Source organism: Nicotiana sylvestris, chromosome 10 (genome assembly GCF_000393655.2).
Source record: "Nicotiana sylvestris chromosome 10, ASM39365v2, whole genome shotgun sequence".
NCBI classification, from domain to species: domain Eukaryota; kingdom Viridiplantae; phylum Streptophyta; class Magnoliopsida; order Solanales; family Solanaceae; genus Nicotiana; species Nicotiana sylvestris.
In genome coordinates this window covers 171836195-171861676 of record NC_091066.1, presented here as the reverse complement: position 1 = coordinate 171861676, position 25482 = coordinate 171836195, and the positions used below count along the sequence as shown (strand labels likewise).

Here is a 25482-nt window from a genome sequence, read left to right as displayed (position 1 = left end):
TTTAACCATTTTGCCACCACCAGGCAGTAGTAAAATGACAGAAATTGCAGACGTCTTCGACTGAAGAATATTTACTGAATACAACTTGGGTACCAGATACATATCAGTGCAAGTTCAAAATGAATGAGAAACAGAAGGAAAAAGTAGAACAAAGATTATGAATGCCTATACATAGCAGGAAAGTAGTCAAGGCTATGATAAATTAATTCATACATGGCCTAGTATGCAACTTTTACATTGGCCTGTAATTTCAAGCTGGAAACCCCATGTTAAAACAAGAATGCCTACATTTTTAATCTAACAATAAAACAATGTAAACAGCGAGAAAAAGGGATAAACTTGATCTGAAGAATTACAACACTTGCCTCTTCAATTTCTATAACCAATTCCCTCAAGGGAAGTGAATAGGGAGAGAAAACAAAAAGAATGAAATGCAAATGCAAGTCTGATCATGCTACTGCCTTCTTCCTAACGAAACGCTCTAAAGATTTTGGAAGCTGAGTTTCCTCAGTGAGTTTCCTCTTCTTGGAGAATTCATTCATCTGTTGCTCCAGGAACGGCTTCTTAGCTTTCTCGACAGCTTCTTGCTTCTTCTTTGCAATCTTACTCGGCTTGCTTCTACCTTTTGTTTTCTTCTTCATAGGCATACTTTTAGCTTCCTCAATAGCAGCTTCCATTTCAGCTTCTTTATCCTCCTTTGTTGGCTGTTCCTTCTTTCTTGTTGACCTCACTGTACCAATCTTTGTAGGATCTAACATGATAGTCTCTGGAGGAAGCTTGTCAAGAAGAGAGCGGACTTCCTTCTCTCTCCTTTGTTTAGATGTTTCGAATGGATTTGCCACCCAAGAATCGAAGTTGGGTTCTCCGGATCCTGGAATTAAGATAGAAGACCAACCCATAGAATGCCCTATGCCTAGAACATCTTCATATGGTCTGAACGCCACCTTCTTTACTTGGTATCCTTTCGCAATAGAATGATTCATATATCGGCTATAATTCTGAGATCCAGAAAGATCTCCAAAAACTTGTACGAAAGATCCGGTTGCAGCAGCAAGTAAACCTTTTTGACTAAAATCCAAGGCCTTGCAATGTCCGGGTAACGTTTGGAGAACCTCAAACTTCCTCAAATCCCAAATCTTTATTTTCCTCTCCATACCAGCAGTTGCCATAAGATGGCCGCTAGAATGGAATGCAAGAGCGGTGACTGGTCCAGGATGACAGAGCATTTTCACTAGGGGAGCAGCGCTTGTAGGCTTCCACATGCTAACCGTTCCACCAGAATGGCCGACAGCAACCACACCGTTGAAAGGATTCACCTGCATCACATCAGTACGACCCAGGCCAGTTCGAAGATTACCTACCATCTGTCCAGTAGTAACATCCTGATAATGGAGCTGACCAAATTTGTTTATAGAAGCCAAAAGGAAGTGATTCCTTAAGAACTGAAGCTTTAGCACAGCACCATGTTCCTGGAGTTTTAAGGAAGAGCATAAGTGAGCACCATCTTACTTATTAATTTTGGCTAAAAACCTAAGCAATCAGGAAATGCAAAAGATGAGCATGCAGTTGTTTCACAATAACATTACTAAAATAGCAATCAACCACATGGAATCCATAAATATTTATTTTATGGGGCAGTCGATTAGAAGAGATTAAACAGGTCAAACTAACCTTCAGGCAATGGAGCTCCGTGCCATCTCTATTGTATATATACGGGTACCTGTGACATGCCAGATACTTAAATTTAGAAACGAAATCTGTCAAATTTGTGATGGACATGGGAATGAAAGAATAGTGATTGGTGGGATGTGGAATATAATAAAAAGAACTTGCAATTGTTGATGAAATTATTGAGCTTCACATAGGATCCAGCAGTAAAATTCAAGTTGACAGAATGAAAAGAAAATGCTAGAACAAGTTCATCCGAAAGTCATCCTTTTCACATACAGTCCAAACCAATTCTGAGATCTATGTGAACTTTTAAGAAGAGCGTAGGAACTTATATAATCTTTATACCCTGTGAAACATAACCAAAGGATGAGAGTTCCTTTGCAACCCATCTTATAACACATTACAATCAAGAAATTTGGACATAAAATGAGTCTTACTTCTTTTGAGCAGCAGCAAAAAATTGTTCATTATGCAAGAATACTACATCACGCACCGTTTCCCTGACCTGGAATAGAAGGAGAAGCTATAAGTACACCTGAGCCTCAAAAAGTGGTGAGGAACTCCTTAATGCAAATGTAGTACAAGACTTTATTTCAACGACGACGTGTAATAAGATAAATGATGCTGACACTTATTCATTTGATAAGCTAAGTGATGTATGTGATAATACAATTAATGATACCAAGTTGTCTAATTCTTCAAGCTAAGATTACTCCATACTAAACGGATTATTATGTGTGACAGCCAACGGCAGCCTTGAAAACCCCCGAAGTAATTTGACACCTTATGAACTATAACAACACATCTATATGCTTGGTTTATATAATTTTTTATGAGAACAAATCAAACACCAATAAGTACCTGCAGTTCTTTAACGAGTTTCATGTTTTTCATATCTACAATAGCAAGGTGACCTTTGCGTCCAGCTGCAGCCATGTAGCGACCACTAGGGGTGAATTCAAGAGTGTAAGGACCAAAATCTGCAAAATACGAGTCAACAACTTAAGTGATACTAACTTTAACCATAATCTGCGGAAGCATAAATGCTTCAGACCAAACATTTCATAATTATTTTTGAAATTATCTGATAAAGCAAAATAACAAAGGTTCTCTCTTCACGGCTTCCATTAGTGAGGCTTTTACACAACAACAACAAAAAACCCAGTGTAATCCCACAAAGTAGGGTCTGGGGTAGAGTGTACGCAGACCTTACCCCTACCTTGTGAAGGTAGAGAGGCTGTTTCTGATAGACACCCGGCTCAAATTAGTGAGGCTTTTACTAAAATTCAAAAAATTATCTGAGCAAAATCAAATTGAACAGATGAGTAATGACTAAATCCAGTTACAATTGCTAGGGAAGAATCACACTGCGTTCCACTATCTTGCTTGCAGGTTAAATGGATAAACATGTCGGACATGCCCAAAATCAAAATGAAAAGGAAACAAAGACCAACAACTCTGCAGCTTTTTCAGTATTTATATAAGCAAAATCTTCCAAAAGCTTAACCTGGTAAGACGATATCATATTGTTTCCTGGAGCTCAAAATGTCAACTTCACGGGCAATTGCCTCTTGCTTGATTCTCCATGTCTTCTCAATACCTTCTTCATCAACCTCTAGATAGCCACCCTCACTTGGCATAAGCCACTGACAAAAGCAGAACAGTCAGAGATTTAAGCAAATCTTTATCACCGGCATAAAAGGGTACACAATCAACAAAATCAACTTCACAAGGTTAACAGAGACAACTTGATACATGCAATATGACCTAGGTTTTCTGCAACTGAGTTTACAACAACAACAACAACAACCCAGTAAAATCCCACAAGTGGGGTCTGGGGAGGGTAGAGTGTACGCAGACTTTACCCCTACCCCCAAGGGGTAGAGAGGCTGTTTTCGAGAGACCCTCAGCTCAAAAGTTTTCTGCAACTGAGTTTAATAAATAAAAAAAACAATATAATGTAGATGCCTAGAAAATTAAGCTAAACTATCTAAACACAGGCTAGATACCTTCTCAGCCTTCGCAGCAGCTGTTGCAGATTTTCCATACAACTCTTCTTTCACAGCAAGCTGACCCTTTAATTTTTTATCCTTCAATGCCTGCAAATTATTAAAAACAGCTCTTTAACATATGATTATCAAGGAACAGAAAAACCAACCGGAATCAAAGGTAAGAGAAAAGCAAGTTTAGAAGTCTTAACAAACTTCAGTACCTCCAAATTTGCTCCTTCACCTCTAAGGTATTTCTTTACTTTTATATCCATCTCTTCAGAAATGACCTGCCAATCAAGATAATGAAAAGAATCATAAGGTAGTAGAGTAAGAATAAGAGAGCAATTGATCAAGTTCTAAATCTTTTTATTCATATTGATGTTTGGTACCTTCTAATCAAGAAATATTGGATCTAATAATTAATTGTAATCCTTTTGATCTTATGACTATTTGGTTCAAAACACGCCTTGTTAAGAAAACATGCATTACCCTTTTTTCGGGACAGAATACCACCCCACCCCACCCCGCCCCACCTTCTATTTTCACTAGGAAAATAAAATATGAAGCTGAAGAAAACCATATGAATAAAATTCCCCACCTTGAATGACAGAGCAAAGGTAAAATCCCCACATTCTATCCATGTGTTAGTGTGGTGAACATATCAAACTTGTAGGGACAGATCACTAAGTTAAACATGTCTAGATATTCAAAGGTTTCAACATTTCATAGCTTAAAGAGTAAACACACAACAAGATTCATCTTCTCATATAGGGATAAAGCAAACAATCAGATCAATTCTACTAGGTGTTGATAATAATCATGATCGCCATACAGATCCTGTAGTTTAACCCAACTCAACCAAAATATAAAGAGTAAATGATAGTGGCCAAGCATGAATGCCACCAAGTAATAGAAACTTCAAAATTGGCCTGTTTCTTTTAGATTCTGAAATTGATTCTGATTACAATTTTTAGATAATTTGGAAAATTAATCAGTTCAAACAAAAGTTCATTATTTGCTAAAAGCTGATTATTTTCACACAAAATCACACACTGATTCTAATGAGGAAACTCAGTCCATCACTAATAACATTCAAATCAAATAAAGAAAATCCAAAAATAAAATACAGGGAATGAAATATCTCGAGTGTGTGGTGGAATGCAAGCAAAAATACAAAATTACACATCAACCCGCTTAAATAAGAAATGCACCAGCTAATAATCAGTCACATTCACACAAAAATAACTTTCTTCATATTCATTCAATACATCTAATTGATACGTAAAGATGCAAAATTTCTAACTGTGAGTGTCCAAGAACATACTTTTATCACTTCTTAATTCAAAACAACTATTTTCAGCTACCCGTTACCCCATTTTGCCTGCAAATTCAAAAAGTAACAACTTTTTTTTGTTGGAAATACTATACATAAAGATGCAGATTTCTAATAGTAAGTGGCCAAGAACAAACTTTCTCAATTCTTGATTTCAAAATGCAGCTTTTCCAGCTACCCTTTATGCCATTTTGTATGTAAATTTGGAAAATAATATAAAAACCCGCCTCAACAGGATCACTAAAATAAAATATTTACCAGTTTATAATCAGTCACAACAACTATGACTCAGCCCAGAGACGGAGCCAAGATTTCAACTTTTTGGGTTCTAAATTTTAGAACGACAACTTCAAATGCTAATAATTGAGTTCTAATTTTTAATATTTGTACATAATCAACGAATTTCTTAAGACAAATACACCATTCGAGCAAAAGCTATTGGATTCGGCCAAACCCTTACCCAAGCTTCTAGCTCCGCCCCTGCACTCAGTCCCAAACAAGTTGAGCTCGGCTATATGAATCCTCGCTTCTCCATTTAAGCTCAACTTGTGCAGCTAATAAATTAACTTTCTTCTTATTCAATACATCTAATTGATGCATAGTATGCAAGATTTCTAATAGTGAGTGACCAAGAACAAATTTTTCTCAATTCATGATTCAAAATAGCAACTTTTTTAGCAACCCTTTACACCATTTTGTATGTAAATTTGAAAAAGTAATTTAAGAACTCACCTCATCAGTAGCAGTCTTACTTTTCCTTGGAGTTATTTTCTCCACTTTCACCACCATTTTCTCACTTGAAAATTCTCTAAAGTTTTGTAAATACCAACAAAAATTTAAAGACGTATAGAGGGAAAATAAATAAGATGGAGAAACTGGAAGTTTATGGTGGTGCTCCGCCGTCGAAGGTTGGCCGGAAATTGGGGATGGCAAAGGGTTTAGGGTTTTAGGTTTTGGAGCAAAGAGGTGCCTTTCGGCGACGGAAATATTTTAAAGGTTTGATTAAAAGTATCACTTTTACAAAACCGAAGGGGCTAAAATGTTACTATTGTTTATATTATTGTCATATGCTTGAATAAAAAAATTTATTGTTAAACGAGCAATCAATTAAAAAATAGGTAATATTACAGAGCAAAACAGGAAACAAAAGCTAATTCTTTAAAATAATAAAACTTGTTATAAAATAAAAGCAATGCAGTAAAATGTAAACAAGAAGAGATAGAGAGAATGGAGAGGTGTTTTCTTCTTTCACTTTTGTGTCATTTTTCATTGCAATTACATGGCCTTTTATAGGCATAAAAAGTAAAGATGATGGACATAAAATAGGAAATTTAATCTTTAAGTTATTCACAACATGGGCATCCAATGTAGCATCCAATGTCGCATCCAATGTAGTATCCAATGTACAAATTATTCATAACACTCCCCCTTGGATGTTCATGTAAGATAATGTGCCTCATTAAAAACTTACAAAAAACAAATATTGGGATGTACATAGTTATTTATAATATGCATTGCTTGCTACCTCATTGAAAACCTTACCAGGAAAACCCAGTGGGACAAAACCTTGGTTAAGGAAAAGAGTGCAGTGTGTAGTTACTCCCCCTGATGAAAAATCACTTAATGTCTCGAAGACGACGCATTCCAATCTTATATATCAGCTTTTCAAATATTGAGGTTGGTAATGTCTTAGTGAACAGATCAGCCAAATTATCACTTGAACGCACGAAAACCCTTCGTGTCTCCGGGCAAAGAGGGGCAGCTGTAAGCACGTGATTTTTGCCCTATATGAGAAATACTCCCAAAAAATGCAAAATAAAATGATTTTCCTTGGTGTGCAATTTTGAGTATTTTTGTGACATTTTTGGATTATTATTTGTATTTGTCTGTGTTTGTTTATTTGCTAAATTAATAAAAAATACAAAAATATGTCGCATTTGCATGTAGGATTTAATTCTATAATTGTTAGTAATTAAATTAGTTTTACAAAAATTAAAAAGTTACAAAAAATATGCATCTTTTGCATTTTTAGCATTTAATGTCCAAATGAACAATTTTATGCTTAATTATTACTTAATTGTGCGTTAATTATTATTGGTAGTTAATTTGCGCTTTTATAACTTAATTTAGTTCTTAATAATAATTTAAGTATTTTTATAATTTAGTTTTAGAAAATAAAAGAAGAAAAGATAACAAAAATACAAATAAAAATCGGATTGGGCCACTTCTTCAATTTTCAACCCCAGGCCCAAACAATTGTCCACGACCCAGTCCACTTCACACGGGTCGACCCGGTCCGCCCCATTAACCCATTAACCCAACACCCCTCTTCATTCAAAAAACAAAACAAAAGAAAAAAACAAAAAGAACAAAAAACCCTAAAAACCTAAAACTAACTACCCGCCCCCTCCATCTTCTTTCTCTCCCAAAACCTTCATCCCAAGCCATCCATGGCTGCTATCCATGGCTACCTCCACCTCCAAGCTCCTCATCGACGCACACACACAGCTGCGTCAACACATTCACACGAGCATATCTTCCCCATCACTCTCCCATCGTGAAATCACCATCAAAAACCCATCGTCCCCCACGAACCCGTCACTGCCCGACGTCCAGTCCCCCCCAGCTGCTGCTTCTTCACCTCCAAACAGACCTCGTCAACCATTGTTGCTGCGTCGATTGCATCCCCGTCGTCGATCGCTGCTCAAACGTCCCTCCACAGTTGCTCCGTCCTCAAACAAACCCAACGTCCATCGCTGCTGCCACTGTTTCATCATCTCCAACCAGCCACAGCTGCCTTCTCATCGTCGTCGACCTCCAGCTGCTACTGTCCGTCGACCTCCAGTCCCCCACGCGTGCACAGTTTCTGTGTCACCCCCCGAGTTACTGCTGTCCGCCATAGCCTTCCTCCTCGACGAGCAGCTGCTCAACGTCCTTAAACCAAGTAGACCCATCGAGCTGCTTCTACTGTTTCATCTTCTCCGCCTCACGACCCCAAGAACCTAGGTTGCCACTGCTTCATCTCCCAGTTCCTCCGAGCTGCTGCTGCCACTGGTTTCGTTTTTAAACGATGCCAAACGACCATCTTCTTTGGTCGTCTGCTCGTGCTCGTCATCGTTGGTTCGAGCTTTGGTCGAGGCTCGTCAAGTTCGTTGTTTGTTTGGTCGTTGTTCGTTGTTTCAATCCGGTTAGTAGATTTTGAGTTTTATTTTGTCCGTATTTTATTTTGATATTTTCGAATCTAAAATCGGCAAATGTTTGTTTTGTTTATCGTTTAAATTAATTTTTAGTTCATGTTCATGTGTTGTTTGTTAAATTAAATTTTCAGATTTCAAATGGAAGTTAATTAATTATTTTTCATGTTTATTTCATGTTTGTATTGTTGTTTAAGTGAATATTTGTTAGTTTAATGTTTGTTAGATTCAAATTGAAATTTGATTAATTATTTCTTCAATTTGTTTCATGTTGTTTTGTATTTTTCAGAAAATATTAATGTTGTTTGAATCGTTAGAATCTGTCATGTTTGTTGCTTAAAAATAGATTTAATTCATGTTCGTCTTGGTTTGAAGTTCATGTTTAAATCCAGTGATTTAATGTGAGTTTATGTTTGTCTGTGATTTGCTTGATTTAATTTGAATCATGCATATTGTTGTTTGTATTATTGTCTCTTTGTTCATCCATTAATGGTCTAAATTAACCAGGATTGGTTCCCGATATGGTTGATTTATTTCCATTAATTTGGAGTTTGTGTTGTTCATCATGTTCATGTAAATTGTTGTTGAAGATTGTTGAGAAATTGGTCATCTTGACTATATTTTGGTTGAGTTATGATTAATTGATTGTTTAGAGCAGAGGGGTAATTTGGTAAATTGCATTGCATTCGGGGGTAGATTTGTAATTGCAATAAGGTCGGAGGGGTAGTTTGGTAATTGAACATTATTTTGATTCTTTATGTTAAGCATGGGGGACAAATATAATGGGGTGGGGTTTTTGATGTACTTGTTTAATATAATGGGGGACAAGACAAAACATAATGGGGAGGAATCTTGTACTTGTTTAATGTAGGCATGGGGGACATATTGTAATGGGTTGGTAATGTGGCATTTATTTAATGTAGGCATGGGGGACAAAGTTTTAAAATAAAGAATGTGGTATTTATTTAATGTAGGCATGGGGGACAAAATTTAAAATAAAGAAGATATTTAATAGTGGGCCAAAGCATGCCATTGGGGGAATAATTTTGGGGTTGGGAATGGAAGACTTGTCTTGCTATATATAGAGTCATTCTTGACTTAAAATATGGAGGATTTTTTGAGAGAGTTTTTAGAACTTGAATATTATTGAGAGGATTTTTGGGGAGAGAGTTTTAATACGTGAGGTAGAACATAAAACATTTTTCTACATTTTGAGAGCGGACATACTTGAAATATTTTGAGAGTAAAAGAGAAATGCAATTTGAATTTTCACTCGAATAATTTCCGTTTGCTTTTCTCGAGTGTTATTCAAAATCCGAAACTACTGCCTCTTGCATTTGTTCTCTCTTCTGCTTTGATTGTGATTGTACTTTTGCACTGCTGAGTTTTCAATCTGTTACTGGGTCATTCTACTGGTTGTTACTGGTTTTGCGGTGTTGCTGAACCTGCTGTTGCCGCGTTATTACTGTTGCTGACTCCTACTTCTTTTGTTCTTGTACTGCTGTTTCCAGGTACACATTTGTACACTCTTGGCTTGAAGCGAAAAATGAAATATTAATCAGGCTCCTGTTCCTGTTGAATTCTTTTGTTTGGATCTGTGTTTGAATATTAATTTTCCTCTCTTTGTATAAAAATGTAGTCGATTAATTAATGAGTAATGAGGCTGCATATGTATGATTTCTTCATCTAATAATGCTAGTTTAAATTATTTGAAGAATAGTTAATCGGCTTTGATATTATTGTGTATCCCTCTCATGTTCTAGCATTAGTAAATAATAGAATATAAAAATGAAAGCAGTTTTTCTTTGTACAAACTCGATCGCAATTTTCCAATCGCATTAGCCGTAAACTAATAACTAATAAGTTACGTTTTCAGCATGTAAATAATTAAGAGATTTTCTTTTATTTTAGAGACGAACTTAATAGAAAATATAGTCACTATAGGTTTATCCTTTAAAATAAAAATGAGACGAGCCTCGCCAAATAAATCACAAACCGCCGGGGCCCTCAATAAAATACATAACCATTGACTAGACTTTGGATTTGGCCGTTTAATGAACCTTCACGGCCTCTTCCTAAAATAACAATACGTTAGACTCTTTAGGACGCGCCTTAATAAATCTTACCTTCTTAAACTCGGGTGCACATTTATGTGACCCAAATCCAATTCTCAACGGAGTCGAAATGTGTTTCTAATCACGGGTACATTGATTGTGACGTGGTTCGAGATGCGTGTCTATGACGTTGCAAATTCATTTTTAAAAAAATAAGAATGAGATAAGCCTCGCCAAATAAAATACAAATTGCGGGGCCCTCAGTAAATATTTGCTTTAAAAATTGTTTAGACTTCGGGATGGACCGTTTAGTAAAATTCCACGGTCCTACCCAAAATAAATACGCTAGTCGCTTTAGGCGCGCCTTTAATAATTTAATTTCCTTAAACTCGGGTGCACATTGATGTGACCCAAATCCAAATCTCAACGGAGTCAAAGTGTGTCGACGACCACGGGTACATTGATTGTAACGCGGTTCGAGATACATTTTCACAACGTTGCAATTCTTGATAAAAACAGTAAATGATAAAAGCGGTTAAAAGTTAAATTTTGCACATAAGTTCACACTTGTATAAAATCAGATAATCAAGCCGAATATAACAGTTGAGCGACCGTGCTAGAACCACGGAACTCGGGAATGCCTAACACCTTCTCCCGGGTTAACAGAATTCCTTATCCGGATTTCTGGTATGCAGACTGTAATATGGAGTCATTCTTTTCCTCGATTCGGGATTAAAATTGGTGACTTGGGACACCCTAAATCTCCCAAGTGGCGACCTTAGTGAACAGATCAGCCAAATTATCACTTGAACGAACTTGTTGTACATCTATTTCACCATTCTTCTGAAGATCATGAGTGAAAAAGAATTTCGGTGAAATGTGTTTTGTTCTATCTCCTTTGATATATCCTCCTTTCAATTGAGCTATGCATGCAGCATTGTCTTCATACAATATTGTTGGAATATTCTCTTTCGAAGAAAGACCACATGTTTGCTGAATGTGTTGAGTTATAGATCTTAACCAAATGCATTCTCGACTTGCTTCGTGAATGACTATTATCTCTGCATGATTTGAAGAAGTAGCAACCATAGTTTGTTTTGTCGAACGCCATGATATGGTTGTACCTCCACTTGTAAATAAATAGCCTGTCTGAGATCGACCTTTGTGTGGATCAGACAAATATCCTGCATCTGCATAACCAATCAATGATGGCTTGGATTCATTTGAATAAAATAAACCCATATCAATGGTCCCTTGGAGGTATCTGAATGGATCTTTCTTTATATCAAGTGATCTCACAACCATCGGGGTACTCAATGGATGTGCTTTATCCATATAGAATCGCTTTAAAATCTTTTCGGTGTATGTCGATTGATGGACAAATATTCCATCTTTCATATACTCAATTTGTAGACCAAGACAAAATTTTGTCTTTCCAAGATCTTTCATTTCAAATTCTTTCTTCAAACAGTCTACTGTTTTTGGAAGCTCCCCAGGAGTTCCAATGATATTTAAATCATCAACATACACGGCGATTATAACAAATTCAGATCCAGACCTTTTTATAAAGACACAGGGACAAATTGGAACATTCTTGTACCCTTCTTTCAACAGGTATTCACTTAGGCGATTGTACCACATGCGCCCTGATTGTTTCAATCCGTATAAAGATTTCTGAAGCTTTATTGAACAAGTTTCTCGAAAAATTTTATATGCTTCTGGCACTTTAAATCCCTTAGGTACTTTCATAAAAATTTCGTTGTCTAATGATCCATACAAATAGGTTGTAACAACATCCATTAGATGCATATCAAGTTTTTCTTGCACTGCCATATTTATGAGATACCTGAAGGTGATAGCATCCACTACAGGAGAATATGTCTCCATATAATCAATTCCAGGCCTTTGGGAAAACCCTTGTGCCACAAGTCGTGCTTTATATCTAACGACTTCATTTTTATCATTTCGTTTTCGCACAAAAACCCATTTATACCCTACTGGCTTTATGCCTTCAGGTGTTCGAACTATGGGTCCGAAGACTTCACGTTTTCCAAGTGAAGTTAACTCTGCCTGGATAGCGTCTTTCCATTTTGGCCAATCATTTCTCTGTCTACATTCATTGACAGATTTTGGTTCAAGATCCTCATCTTGTTGCATTATTTCAACAGCAACATTATAAGCAAAAATGTTATCGATAACAATATTATTTCGGTTCCATCTTTTCCCGGTTGAGACGTAACTTATTGATATCTCTTCATTTTCATTATTTTTAGGTACCTGGACCTCCCCTAAGGTCTTATCATTTGTTACGTCTTGGGGCTCTTCTTGAGCCACTACCTCTGTGTTATGTTCACTTTGATCACTTGCTCCTTTTCTTCTTCGAGGATTTTTATCTTTAGAACCGATTGGTCTACCACGTTTCAAGCATGGCTTAGACTCATTTGCTTTAATTAATTGTTCTGTCGGGATATCAACTCGAATTGGAGCATTAGCAGCTGGAATATGTGACTTAGTCACCCTTGGTAGGTTAGTGAATGCATCTGGCAATTGATTTGCAATATTTTGTAAATGAATAATCTTTTGAACCTCTTGTTCACATTGATTTGTTCGAGGATCTAAATGAGACAGTGATAATGCATTCCAATCTATCTTCTTTTTCAGCTGCTTATTTTCTCCCCCTAATGTTGGATATACTGATTCATTAAAATGGCAATCAGAAAATCTTGCCGTAAATAAATCTCCAGTCATCGGCTCTAGATATTTTATAATAGAAGTAGATTCATATCCAACATATATCCCCAACCTTCTTTGAGGACCCATCTTTGTGCGTTGTGGTGTAGCAATTGGAACATATATCGCATAACCAAAGATCCTAAAATGGGAAATATTTGGCTCCTGACCAAAAGCCAATTGCAATAGGGAGACTTTATGATAACTTGTGGGGCTTATCCGCACAAGTGCTGTTGCGTGCAAAATAGCATGACCCCATACTGAAATGGGAAGTTTTGTTCTCATAAGCATTGGTCTAGCAATTAATTAGAGGCGTTTGATCAATGATTCTGCTTGACCATTTTGTGTATGAACATGAGCAACCGGATGCTCAATTGTTATCTCAGTTGAAATACAATAATCATTAAAGGCTTGGGATGTAAACTCACCAGCATTATCAAGACGAATTGTCTTAATTGCATAATCTGGAAATTGTGCTCTTAGCTTTATTATTTGAGCCAACAATCTCGCAAATGCCATATTGCGAGTTGATAGTAAGCACACATGTGACCATCTTGTAGATGCATCTACCAAAACCATATAATATTTGAATGGTCCACATGGAGGGTGAATGGGCCCACATATATCACCCTGTATACGTTCCAGAAATGCAGGGGATTCCATCCTAACTTTAATAGTTGATGGTCTAATAATTAATTTTCCTTGAGAACACGCAGCACAAGAGAATTCCTTAAATTGAAGAATCTTCTGATTCTTCATTGCATGTCCATGTGAATTCTCAATTATTTTACGCATCATATTAGAACCAGGATGGCCCAACCGGTCATGCCAAATAATAAAATTATCTTGATTAGTAAACTTCTCGTTTACTACGGCATGTGTTTCAATCCTGCTAATACTTGTGTAGTATAAGCCGGAGGAAAGAGCAGGTAACATTTCAAGCACATATTTCTTACCGGACATTATTGTAATAATATAAAGATATTCAATCTTTTCATCATTTGTAGTCTCAATATGATAGCCATTTTGGCGAATATCTTTGAAACTTAATAAGTTTCTTTGAGATTTACTACAATATAGTGCTTCATCAATAGCCAAATTTGTTCCTCCTGGTAGTAATAAATTGGCTCTTCCAGAACCTTCAATTAATCTTGTACTACCGGATATTGTATTAACATTCGCTTCTTTCATTACCAAATAAGAGAAATATCTCTTATCTTTTAAAATAGTGTGTGTTGTAGCACTATCCAGAAGACATATATCATCTTTATTAATCTTGAGTCCAACTGAAGACTGGGGAATTTTCATATTCTTCATAAAAAAACAAATAATACATCATAAGAAATATGAAAGACAAGCAGGAAAAAAACATTAAGAAATACATTAGAAATGTAGAAACTAGCAACACATGATGCATTAGGAAAATACACTCAAGAAAAATAAACTAGTTGCAAACATAAACATAACAACTTTTATAGCTTCATTCCCCAGTAAGATGATTAGTTCTTCAGTCAATATCCTCAAAGAAGTCCCCAACTTCTAAATGAGTAATATTTGTTAGGCCTTCAAAATCATCATCTTTATATGCAAGATGTGCCTTAGAATCATATTTATTTGAGGGACCTGCTTCATCATCATTATTTTGAAAGGTCAAGTGTGCCTCCACATTATTTTCTTTTTTCTTGAGAGAGGCTTGATAAAGTTTGACAAAATGTTCTGGCGTACGACAAATGCGTGCCCAATAACCTCTCATACCACATCGGTGACACATACTAGCTTTACCTTTTGAATGATTAATTTGAGAACCCTTATTGTTCTCCAATTTATTTCCACCATAATGACGATAATTGTTTCGCCCCTGCCACGTCCACGTTTACGACCATGTCCACGACCACGGTAATTATTTTGTTTTCTTTCAAACTTATCATATGTTGCTACAACATTCACTTCCGGAAATGGAGCTGACCCAGTGGGACGGGCTTCATGATTTTTCATTAATAGAGTATTATTCTGCTCAGCCACAAGTAGGCATGTGATTAACTCAGAATATTTCTTAAAACCCTTTTTCACGGTATTGTTGTTGTAGCACCACATTTGAAGCGTGAAAAGTAGAAAATATTTTTTCCAATAAGTCCTCATCTGTGATAGTGTCTCCACATAATTTTAATAGAGAACTTACTTTAAAGATAGCAGAATTATACTCACTTACGGTTTTAAAGTCTTGCAACCTTAAATGTATCCACTCATACCGAGCTTTCGGTAATACCGTAAGTTTTAGGTGGTCATATCGATCCTTCAAATTAATCCATAATTCAAGTGGATCTTTTACGGTTAAATATTCAGTTTTTAACCCTTCATGTAGATGATGACGAAGGAAAATCATGGCCTTCGCTTTATCCTGATTTGATGCTTCATTTCCTTGTATAATAGTATTTCCAAGACCTTTAGCGTCAAGGTGAATTTCAGCATCAAGAACCCATGATAAATAGTTCCTTCCGGTGATGTCAAGTGCCACAAATTCAAGTTTTGATAAATTTGACATAGTGAAAACTATCATAAAAGATGAATAAGTTAGAGAAATAATTATAATAATAAACAATTAATGAAAACAAAACGATTAAGGTAAAAGAAATGAAAATAGAGCTATATCATGTTAACAATCTACTATTTCATTTTATTCTTGCCATAAAGTAGAAATTACATACTTGTTTCATTTCACTTTATATTATTGATATATATGTGTTAATAGAACTGAACGTGACTAACATTATTTATATGTTCCAATAAATATAAAGTAATTAAACTATAAAATTATTGCTTGTCAATTTATTTCTCACAGTTCTTCAAAATGCCTTAAAGATATGTTTTGATCTAGGGAGTCCATGAATATTATAAGTATGACATTAGTGCATAGCTAGTTTGATGACTTTGAGGTCCTCTAAGAGTTGAGCACGGAAGGAAATAGTTATTTTATCACTGCAATGTACTTAAACTATTTAAGATGCCCAAGCGCACAAGTAATCTGCAAACAATGAGCATATGATATGTACTGCCATAAATAAAATGATTATAATGATACATACCTTAATAAAATATGGCTCAACTTAGCGGGAGTTAAGAATAAAATTAGAGCTTCGTGCTGATAACGTGTTATAAAATAAAAGCAATGCAGTAAAATGTAAACAAGAAGAGATAGAGAGAATGGAGAGGTGTTTTCTTCTTTCACTTTGGTGTCATTTTTCATTGCAATTACATGGTCTTTTATAGGCATAAAAAGTAAAGATGATGGACATAAAATAGGAAATTTAATCTTTAAGTTATTCACAATATGGGCATCCAATGTAGCATCCAATGTAAAATTGTGATTGAAGAAATTATGTTAATTCAAACTTGATTAATCAAGTAAAATAGTTTTAACCAAATAAGCCCTTAACTATCTTCAGCTAGCACTTTGCCACCTTAAAATTATCTTTTTGAAGATTTTTTCCCTTGAACTTATATAGTAATGCCTAAAAGCAAGATCTCCTCTCTCCTCCTTTCAAGATAACATGCCTAATCTAAAGTTTATACTCCAATATTTCATTTCCAAAGAGATATGTATGGTATAACAATGGACTAATAGAGTTCATTTCCGGGGTATGGTCAGGTGGTAAGAGCGCAACTACATGATTGTTAGTTAGGCGCACAATTTAAGTTCGAATCTTATCGTAAATAAAAAATTATTATTTAACCCTTAAAAATCTCTCGATTATTAAAAAACTAGGATTAAAATGAGCTAAACATGCTTCACTAAACAAAGTTGTCACAACTATCAATATGTTTGTTTAAAAAAAGAATCAAACCTCTTTAACCATATAGGATAATATCAATATGCATATCTTTTGATCTTGAAAGACCAAAAGTTTGCATCAGAATTTGGATGGAGTTCATTTATTTTGCATCAAAGTATCAAATTCTAATTCATCAACTAAACTCACAATTCAAATTATCATGGCCCATAGACGAATAGGCTTGTTAAGTTGATCCACATTTAGCCCATTACATTTTAATGTTTCCATTAAATGTTGAAGAATTAACCCAAAAAATCGCTCATTCAACCGCTTAAATAAAAAATAGCAAGCAAATGTCTAATATACGTATAATTCATATATAATATATGCATAATTATGTATAATTAGTGTAGAATTTATGTATACCGGCTAGAAAAATAAATAGTAATTTGACCGACTATTTGTGTAAAAATCCCAAAGTTAATCAACTATTAGCGCATCCCATGGGCTCTTTTATGATTTGCTTTCAACCAATTTTACGTCAACTTTTAAAACTAATTTACCAATTAGCTTTGGTCTTAGATAGTAGAAAAATTTGATGAAACTGTAAAGTAGAAAGTAATGCTTATTATAAAAATTTATCTATAATTATCTTATAAATAACTGCAAGGATAATCTATCTATATTATATTAAAAGAAGAGTAGTGAAGCATGAGGTTAAGCCAAGTGGCGTATTGAGAAAATGTCACTTAGCACATTTAAGACATAATCTAGAAAATAAATCTAATCTATATATCTATATTTATATCTATATCTATATCATATATAGATCCAATCATCAATTTTCCTTCTATATTAGCTTAAACCATGGAAGTGAAAAAATAATTAAAAATTCATAATAATAAAATAATAAAATAATAAAAATATTAGAAAGATGTTGATTGGGATAACTATGACTATTTGTACTCTAGGCAAGTTAAAATATAAATAAAGTAAATAAATTTATTTAAGATATTAAGGATTGATGACTTCGAAAATCGGAAAAAAAAATCAAGTAGCACATTTTTTTTACATAAAATACAAAAAATATTTAAAAAAGTCACTTGGCTTAACATTATGTAAAGTTAATATGTATTAGTTTTAAAAAGATATTAATTAACATTATTTAAAGTTAATACGTACTCACTATTTTGGTGGTGGATTTGATTGGAGAAATAAAGAAAAATCATCGATATTTATGATAAATAATATTGATAATTTTATCAGATTCTTTAATTGGTATATTGATTTCTTAACAAAAAAAATGAACTTTACCAATACCATAATTACAGGGCAATTGAAAAGTTAATTGTATTTATCCATATTTAGCTCCTAGCAGACTTTTAAATCTTAACAATACCTTAGTTATAGGGCAATTCAAACTCAATAATATCTTTTTGACCGTTTCTTAACCAAATATCCCATTTAATTTGAATTCGAATGGGAACACAATTATCATGCAAAATTTTTAAAAATGTGTGTGTAATTACGTTACCGTAAAGGACTAATATTATATGACAAAGAATATTCATATAATATTATTCCTTATGTAGAAATTAGGATATTTATAATTTAAATATTATCATATAAGGGATAATATTATGTGCCAAACAATATTCGTGACTTTTATCATATTGATATATTAAATTATTAACTAAAAAATAAAGTTTATATTTTTAATTTAAAACTAATCATACTTATTTGACAATCAAACGACATATATGGTAAAATAATATTGTGATTAAGATTCACTTAACATAAGCCTAGGTATTATACTATATATTCGGATTCTAACCCTGCAATACTATACGAACCTTCAGGTTAGTCTCTCAATTTTATTTTATTTTCTACTCTGAATGATTTATGTTAATAAAATTATGATCTATTCAAACTAATTTAGTATTTGAAAAGCTTTTTTGGTTAGACTAATACATTCTATGCTTTTATAGTTTTGTACTAGCAAATAGCACAAGTAATATTTGTTTGTCAAGCCATGTAGTTTGCGATGAGCTTATATGGCCTGCTACTGCGAATGTATGGTTTGAGACAACCGTTATTTTGTTTTGGTGTATCGTTTGTTCAGTCTATTAGAATAAGTTGTTGGTCTCCTACAAATTTCACTACCAAAAAGAAATAAGTTTTATATCTTTCTTCTTTTGAATTTCACTTTTCAATTCTTCGGAAAAAAACCTTTTCCTCATGAGTTGTGATCAATATAACTAACCAAAGTGTTCTCCAAGCAATGAATATTATGCTAAGGTTTGAGATAGTGAAGCAAGAAGGTATACACCACACACACACACACACACATATATATATTTTTAATATATATATATATATAATGTTTCCTTAATCTAGAATATGCTACTTACTCATAAGTTACATTAATAAATAAAAATTTAGAAGGGCTCCTTTAATCTTATTTTACTTATAGTAATTTTAATTTAAAGTCATAACTTATTTTTTTCCCAATTTTTTAGTTTTACTATTATTATTTTGTTGTGCTTTACAATTAACATTACATTTGTTTTTTTGTTGTAGATGTAACTAAAGAAGCTGAAGATCCACAGATATGATGTATAGAAATATTTCACAAATACAAAATGAACAAGTGTGATAGCGAACTTAAAATACAAAAAGAAGTTTTACTAGGTTATCCAGGTATATATTCATAATTGATTAAATTTATTATTATTATTATTATTTTATTATTATTTATATTTAATATTACATTTGTCTTTTGTCACAAATGTATCTGAGGAAGCTGAGGTTTTCATAAATACGATGCATATAAGTATCTTACAAATGTGAAATAATAGTTGAAAAATGAACAAGTGCAATGGAGAACCGAAATATATAAAGGAGTTTTACCAAATCATCCGTTTAAGGATTGTCCAAATATATTATGAATGTACAAGAATTCTTTTTTTTTGGGCATTATTCATTCTCAAGAGCACTACGCAAATTTAAAATTATTTGTGTTATTATTTTGTTTGCATTTTTTTTCTTTGGTATACTAACTTATATGCATGACAATTATCATTTTATTTTTGGTGATACATGACTATTATGATTACATATATGTCTTTGTTTTTATATATAGATAGATATATAGATCAACATTTTCAAAATATTTGTATTTATTGATTTAATATATGCAACCAAAACTAATAAATAATAAATATTAATAACAATTAAAAGAAGAAAAATAGAAGGTAAAATTGAATACAATTGAAGCATATGTGATATAAAATTTTAACTATGTTTATTGGCACGTTGAATACAATTGAAACATGAAAATTACTTTTGAAAGTTCGGATATTTTTTTGGCACGTTGACAAAAAAATAGAGGATCAAGATGTGATTATTCATTATATATTATATCGTGATTCTAACAGAATATGTGTTTTAACTATTTGAGCTAACAGTTATAACATAAACTAATGATGAAATAGCCACACGAATAAAATAATAAAACATTATATCGAAACTACAAAAACATGTGAAAAGTTTTGATTGCGTGAAAAAGTTCTCATTATGAATAATAATGTAAATTAAAATGATGGTATAAAAATAATAACAAATTGGTGCTATATATATGTATGTATGTATAAATCTCTGTTATTAAAAGGGAGAATATATATATATATATATATATATATATATATATATATATATATATTTATGTATGTATGTATAAATCTCTGTTATTAAAAGGGAGAAAATATTAGCAAATATAAATTCATAAATTTTCATTCTTGGCCCACTACTTTAGACTAATATTTGTTGCAAGTAGAATTTAGTGTGAAAATAATAAATATTTCTCCGCGCATCGAGCGGGTATATATACTAGTTACTTATAAAAGGCGAGCCTTGACGCAATAATAGAAGTTATCGTTGTGTGACTAGGAGATTATGAGTTCAATCTGTAAAAATAGTCTGTTGCAAAATTACAGATAAAGGTCGCATTGCATAGACCTAATGTGATACGATCTTTTTCTAAATTTCGCACATAACTGAAGCTTAGTGTATTAGACTGCTTTTTATTATTTACCTTATAAGCAAATTTAATTCTATAAATATCGTTTACACTGAGTATATGAGTTAAAACTCTAACAATATTGAGTGCATTTTTTCAGAAGAAAAATTAATAAAAATGCATTCCAAAGTCATTCTTATGACTTATCCACTAATTAGGCTGCCATAAATCTCTCTTTTCTTCAGTTTAACTTTTTCTAATAGTCAAAACTCAAATAGCCACCAACCTATTAATATCAAAGATTTATGCCAATGAAATTCCTTCTTTTGTTGTTTTTTCCTATAATTGTTCTCCCTTTTTTTTTGGGGGGGGGGGGGGTGGGGGGATGGGATTGAGTGGGTTTTCTGCATGGGACCAAGCACTTTCATCTGAACGATTGAGAAATATACCAACTAATGAAAAAGAAATATTTTTCCAAAATAGGCAAATGAGATTAAAGAAATTGAAAAGACATGGCTAACATGGATTCCCTTCTTTGCATAGTCAAATCATGGAAAAATGTAGACCACCACTTTACGTAATTTAAAAGTATAATCCTAAGAAATTAAAAGGTTAAAATAATTTTCGCTAACTTTGGATTGTAGGAAAAGAGGAATAATAACTTTTAGTAAAACAAGTTTTTATATTAATGAGTGAACTAAATAAAGTAAAAGAAGAGTATATCTTCTCTTAGTTTGGTTCACGAAATAAAATAAATAGGGAAAGGAAAATAATATTTGATCGTCTCTTCTCTCTCATATAGGGCGATATTTATATCAAATTAAATAATTAAATATTATCAGTTAAAATTTATAGCGAGAATACAGACTGATATCGGCTGGTCGTCATACTGAATACACGTAGTTAATCGTGATTAAGTGACAAATATTTATATGACAAACACACTACTAGAGGAGTATACTTATCTTGAATTCATTAACTTATTATAAATATCATGTACGAGTTAAAAAAGTTAGATATTTTAGAATTAAAAATATCAATTTTCTTTCTTTCCTTTTCCAATACAAGGATAAGGTTTTACCCTTTTAATTTCTTGAAGGGAATCATCAAGATTAGAGGATAAAAATCATCTTTCCATAAAGGTCTAAAGAGCACTCGAAAGAAAATAATCCACCACAACCAATGACTTAAACTTTATATTTGTTAAAACTAACTAGTCAACAAGTAAAATGATGGCTACATATTGGACGATCTATATTCGTACACTTAATTTTGTTAATGTGCAAACTCTATTTAAATTTTATTATATTCTTTTTAGTTATATAATATCTATCGGTTTTTATACATTAAATCGAGGAGCTAGTGTTAACGTTATAAATTCGGTTGAACTCAATTACTTTGATTTAAACATGTATTAATTTAGAACCTCTTAAATTAAAAGGAGTAGAATTCCGAACGCATGAGCTTCAAATCTTAGCTTCGTCTCGATATAAGATAACAACCTTATATGAAAGGAATTGCTAATTTAACTCTGAGAGAAACTAGTGTAAAATTTCTCCCCTAATTTCTAAAGTTTCTTTCTTTCTATGTAATGAAGATATGTAGAACAATAGAAACGGATCTTTATATGGAAAAATGACACTATATAGCGACAGTAAAAATAATAGCCGAACAAATGTATAAGATTTGTATATATATATATATATATATATATATATATATATATTATGTTATATACAAAATTTATACACTTTTTTGGCTATCAAATATAAATAATTTCTGGTTGGGGCTAAAAGTGATAATACCCCATCTTATATCATTTTTCTTTCTTCTTACTTTTATCATTTTCTTTGCCTTTTTCTTCTATTAATTAGTTCTTAATACCTCCTATAAGTAGATATAATCTAAATATTGGATCTAATAGCTGTAGGTGGGTCCTTGCTAGTGGGTCTAAAAAGTCATATCCGATTGCAAATCTCTTAGATATAAATACCTAGCGAAAAGTATTAAAATGAGAAATTAATACCCTAATACACCACATGGGAATATTGATCAAACCGGATAATTAGGCCATGTTTATTTTTTAGTTATATATATATATAAAAGAACTTTATGTATGAGTCAAAAGGTTGAAAAGTAAAGAAAAAGAAATGTAGATTGAAGAAAAGAAAATTTCAAAAGGGTTATTAGTACTAGGATGAAAAATATATATATATATATATATATTTATCTGAAACCGCCACATGACAAATTAATAATTTCAAAACATATAATAAACTTATTATTTAATTATAATTAATATATGTTATTAATTTAATATGATTAATCATATTTCATCCTTAATAAGAAGTTTCGGGTTCGACCCTCTAGTATGAAGTTATCTTTGTTAGGAGTACTTCACCCAGAGGCGGATCTAGGATTTTAAGTTTATGGGTTCCTATCGCAATCTCAAATTAACATGCAATAATAACTGGGTTCACAAACAGATATTTATAGATATTTAATAAAAAATTAACAAAAATACAGGATCTATGCAAAAGTTACTAGGTTCCCGAAAACCCATATATTATACTCTAGATTCGCCCCTGATTTCACCCCAATATGAGACTTTTCGATGTGTATTCCTATTTAATCGGGTGTCGATACGAACTGACCGATATCAGGTAGAAAACCAAAAAAATAAATATATAATTAAGTATATACATATTGATTTAGGGTTGTGGTTGGCGTGTGACCATGGGGTTTCAATTCACGAGAAAATAGGAATTTGGTAAGGCTATTTGAGAACATTAAATGAATAAATGTACTTAGATAGGACCCATTTGTAACCCTAAATTAACAAAGCATCACTTATAGAAAAAAGAAGAAAATGGGGCATGAATTCTTCTCAAAGTTACAAAATAACAATATCCTCCACATGGTGATGAGTCACTAATGATTATGAAGATAGATACAAATTATTTTTGCTCTAATCTTGGGTTCAAAGAATGTAGAATTTCGTAGGAAAAGAATAGTTTGGCTAATTAAAACTTGTAATTAAAATATAATAAAATGTTTCAAAGTTAAATATGGTTCACAAAGTATTTGGCGTATTAATAACTTTAGACTCTCGTCGTTGAGAGACTTTAATAACTATGGCATAGTAAAAGCTGAAGTTGAGATAGTTGGACCTATGCTTGAGGTACGCATTCCTCTATATTTTTATTATTTTAATAGATACTTATTATCTTTCATCAAATAATTATATACACAAATATTTAGGCATATAAAAAGAAACTACCTTATATATTTATCGGAATAAGACACTCAATTTCCTAATCTTCAAAATTTGCAGTCAATTTATCGAATATTAAGGCAGACAAGTAGGTGCCAAAAATCTACTCTTAGTAGCCATTTGGACATAAGAATTTTAAAATTCCAAAAAAAGTATTAAAAAAATTCTAGTGAAAATGATATTTTTAAATTAGAGTTGTGTTTGGACAAACATATAATTTTGTTTGTGAGCGATCAGAAGCTTTTTGGAATTTTTTAAATTTTCAAAAAATTTCAAAATTCATCTTCAAGTAAAATTGAAAATTTTATGGTCAAACACTGATTTCGTAAAAAGTGAAAATTTATCCAAAAAAAAAAGTTAATTTTTTTTATGTGCAAACGGCTCTTATATATCCTTCCATTTTGCTTAGTTGTAAATGACATGAAATGTTGAAGAAATGATGTGTAATCTTTTTCTATAAATGTGACTTTTTGTGGGGTGCAGACCTCACACCTAACCCCCTAGAATCCTAGGCAATTTATTTGATTTAATTAATACTCCTTCCCAACTAAAATCACAACAAAAAGTATGGAGACAAATTAAGAATTTTAAAGTTGTTTTCTGAAGAAAAAGCCAAGGAGAAAAAATTGAAGAAAAGGATGGAATCCCATAAAAAAAGAAAGCATTGTGAAAATTAGTAATTTTTTGAATTATTAATCAAGAAAAATCCAAGAGGAAAAAGAACAAAATAAAAAGGGGCAAGAAATAGAAAAATTAGGAAAAGGACAGACAATTTTTTCGGCAAATAAACATGAAAGGATTTTTGGCAGAGAGCAAACGTAACTAGACAGTTGACAACCAATGTCTTCTCACCAAACCGAAAGCCTAAGTTAAAAGCTAACCCTAAAAAAGACATATTATTAGCTTTCTTATGTTCCACATTACCCCACCACCTCCCCCTCCCCCCTCCCCCCGTTACTCTTGAAAATATCATATATTTTTTAATTTTATATTCGGTATTTTGTACTTGTTTTGGTGTCCCGACTAATTTGAATTAGCGTCTGTTAGGCTCATTAAAGAGATGCTTCCTTACCAAAATTTTTTGATTCCTCAGACTCGAACATGATACATCTGTTAAGGATGGATGAATTCTATACAATTTAATTAGGGGCGGATAAAACAAGAGGGGTTGCTCTGATGGTAAGCAACCCCCACTTCCAACCGAGAGGTTGTGAGTTCGAGTCTCCCAAGAGCAAGGTGGGAAGTTCTTGGAGGGAAGGATGCCGGGGGTCTATTTGGAAACAGTCTCTTTACCCTAGGGTAGGGGTAAGGTCTGCGTACACACTACCCTCCCCAGACCCCACTAAGTGGGATTATACTGGGTTGTTGTTGTTGTTGTTGTTTTAATTAGGGGCGGAACCGAAATTTTAATGCGATGGGGGCACCAATATTCTGCTCAAGCATTGTT

At 33.0% G+C, this 25482-nt stretch overlaps 1 protein-coding gene across 1 annotated transcript; it reads right to left on the bottom strand.

The window, feature by feature from the left end:
- Window positions 1-144: 144 nt before the first annotated feature.
- Window positions 145-6005, bottom strand: LOC104226731 (probable U3 small nucleolar RNA-associated protein 7). The gene is made up of 8 exons (XM_009778784.2): window positions 5728-6005; window positions 3884-3949; window positions 3681-3770; window positions 3179-3317; window positions 2533-2651; window positions 2109-2176; window positions 1672-1720; window positions 145-1469 (listed from the first exon to the last, which is right to left on the bottom strand). The coding sequence occupies exons 1-8, from the start codon at window positions 5782-5784 to the stop codon at window positions 450-452; spliced, it is 1608 nt and encodes a 535-aa protein (XP_009777086.1). The 5' UTR covers window positions 5785-6005; the 3' UTR covers window positions 145-449.
- Window positions 6006-25482: the final 19477 nt, after the last annotated feature.

Bases quoted from the DNA above. Each gene is read 5' to 3' on its own strand.
- LOC104226731 (XM_009778784.2), bottom strand. From the start codon at position 5,784: ATGGTGGTGAAAGTGGAGAAAATAACTCCAAGGAAAAGTAAGACTGCT. The intron at 3,950-5,727 runs GTGAGTTCTTAA...CTTGATTGGCAG, and splicing joins GTAAGACTGCTACTGATGAG to GTCATTTCTGAAGAGATGGA. The intron at 2,652-3,178 runs GTTAAGCTTTTG...CGTATTTTGCAG, and splicing joins ATATGATATCGTCTTACCAG to ATTTTGGTCCTTACACTCTT.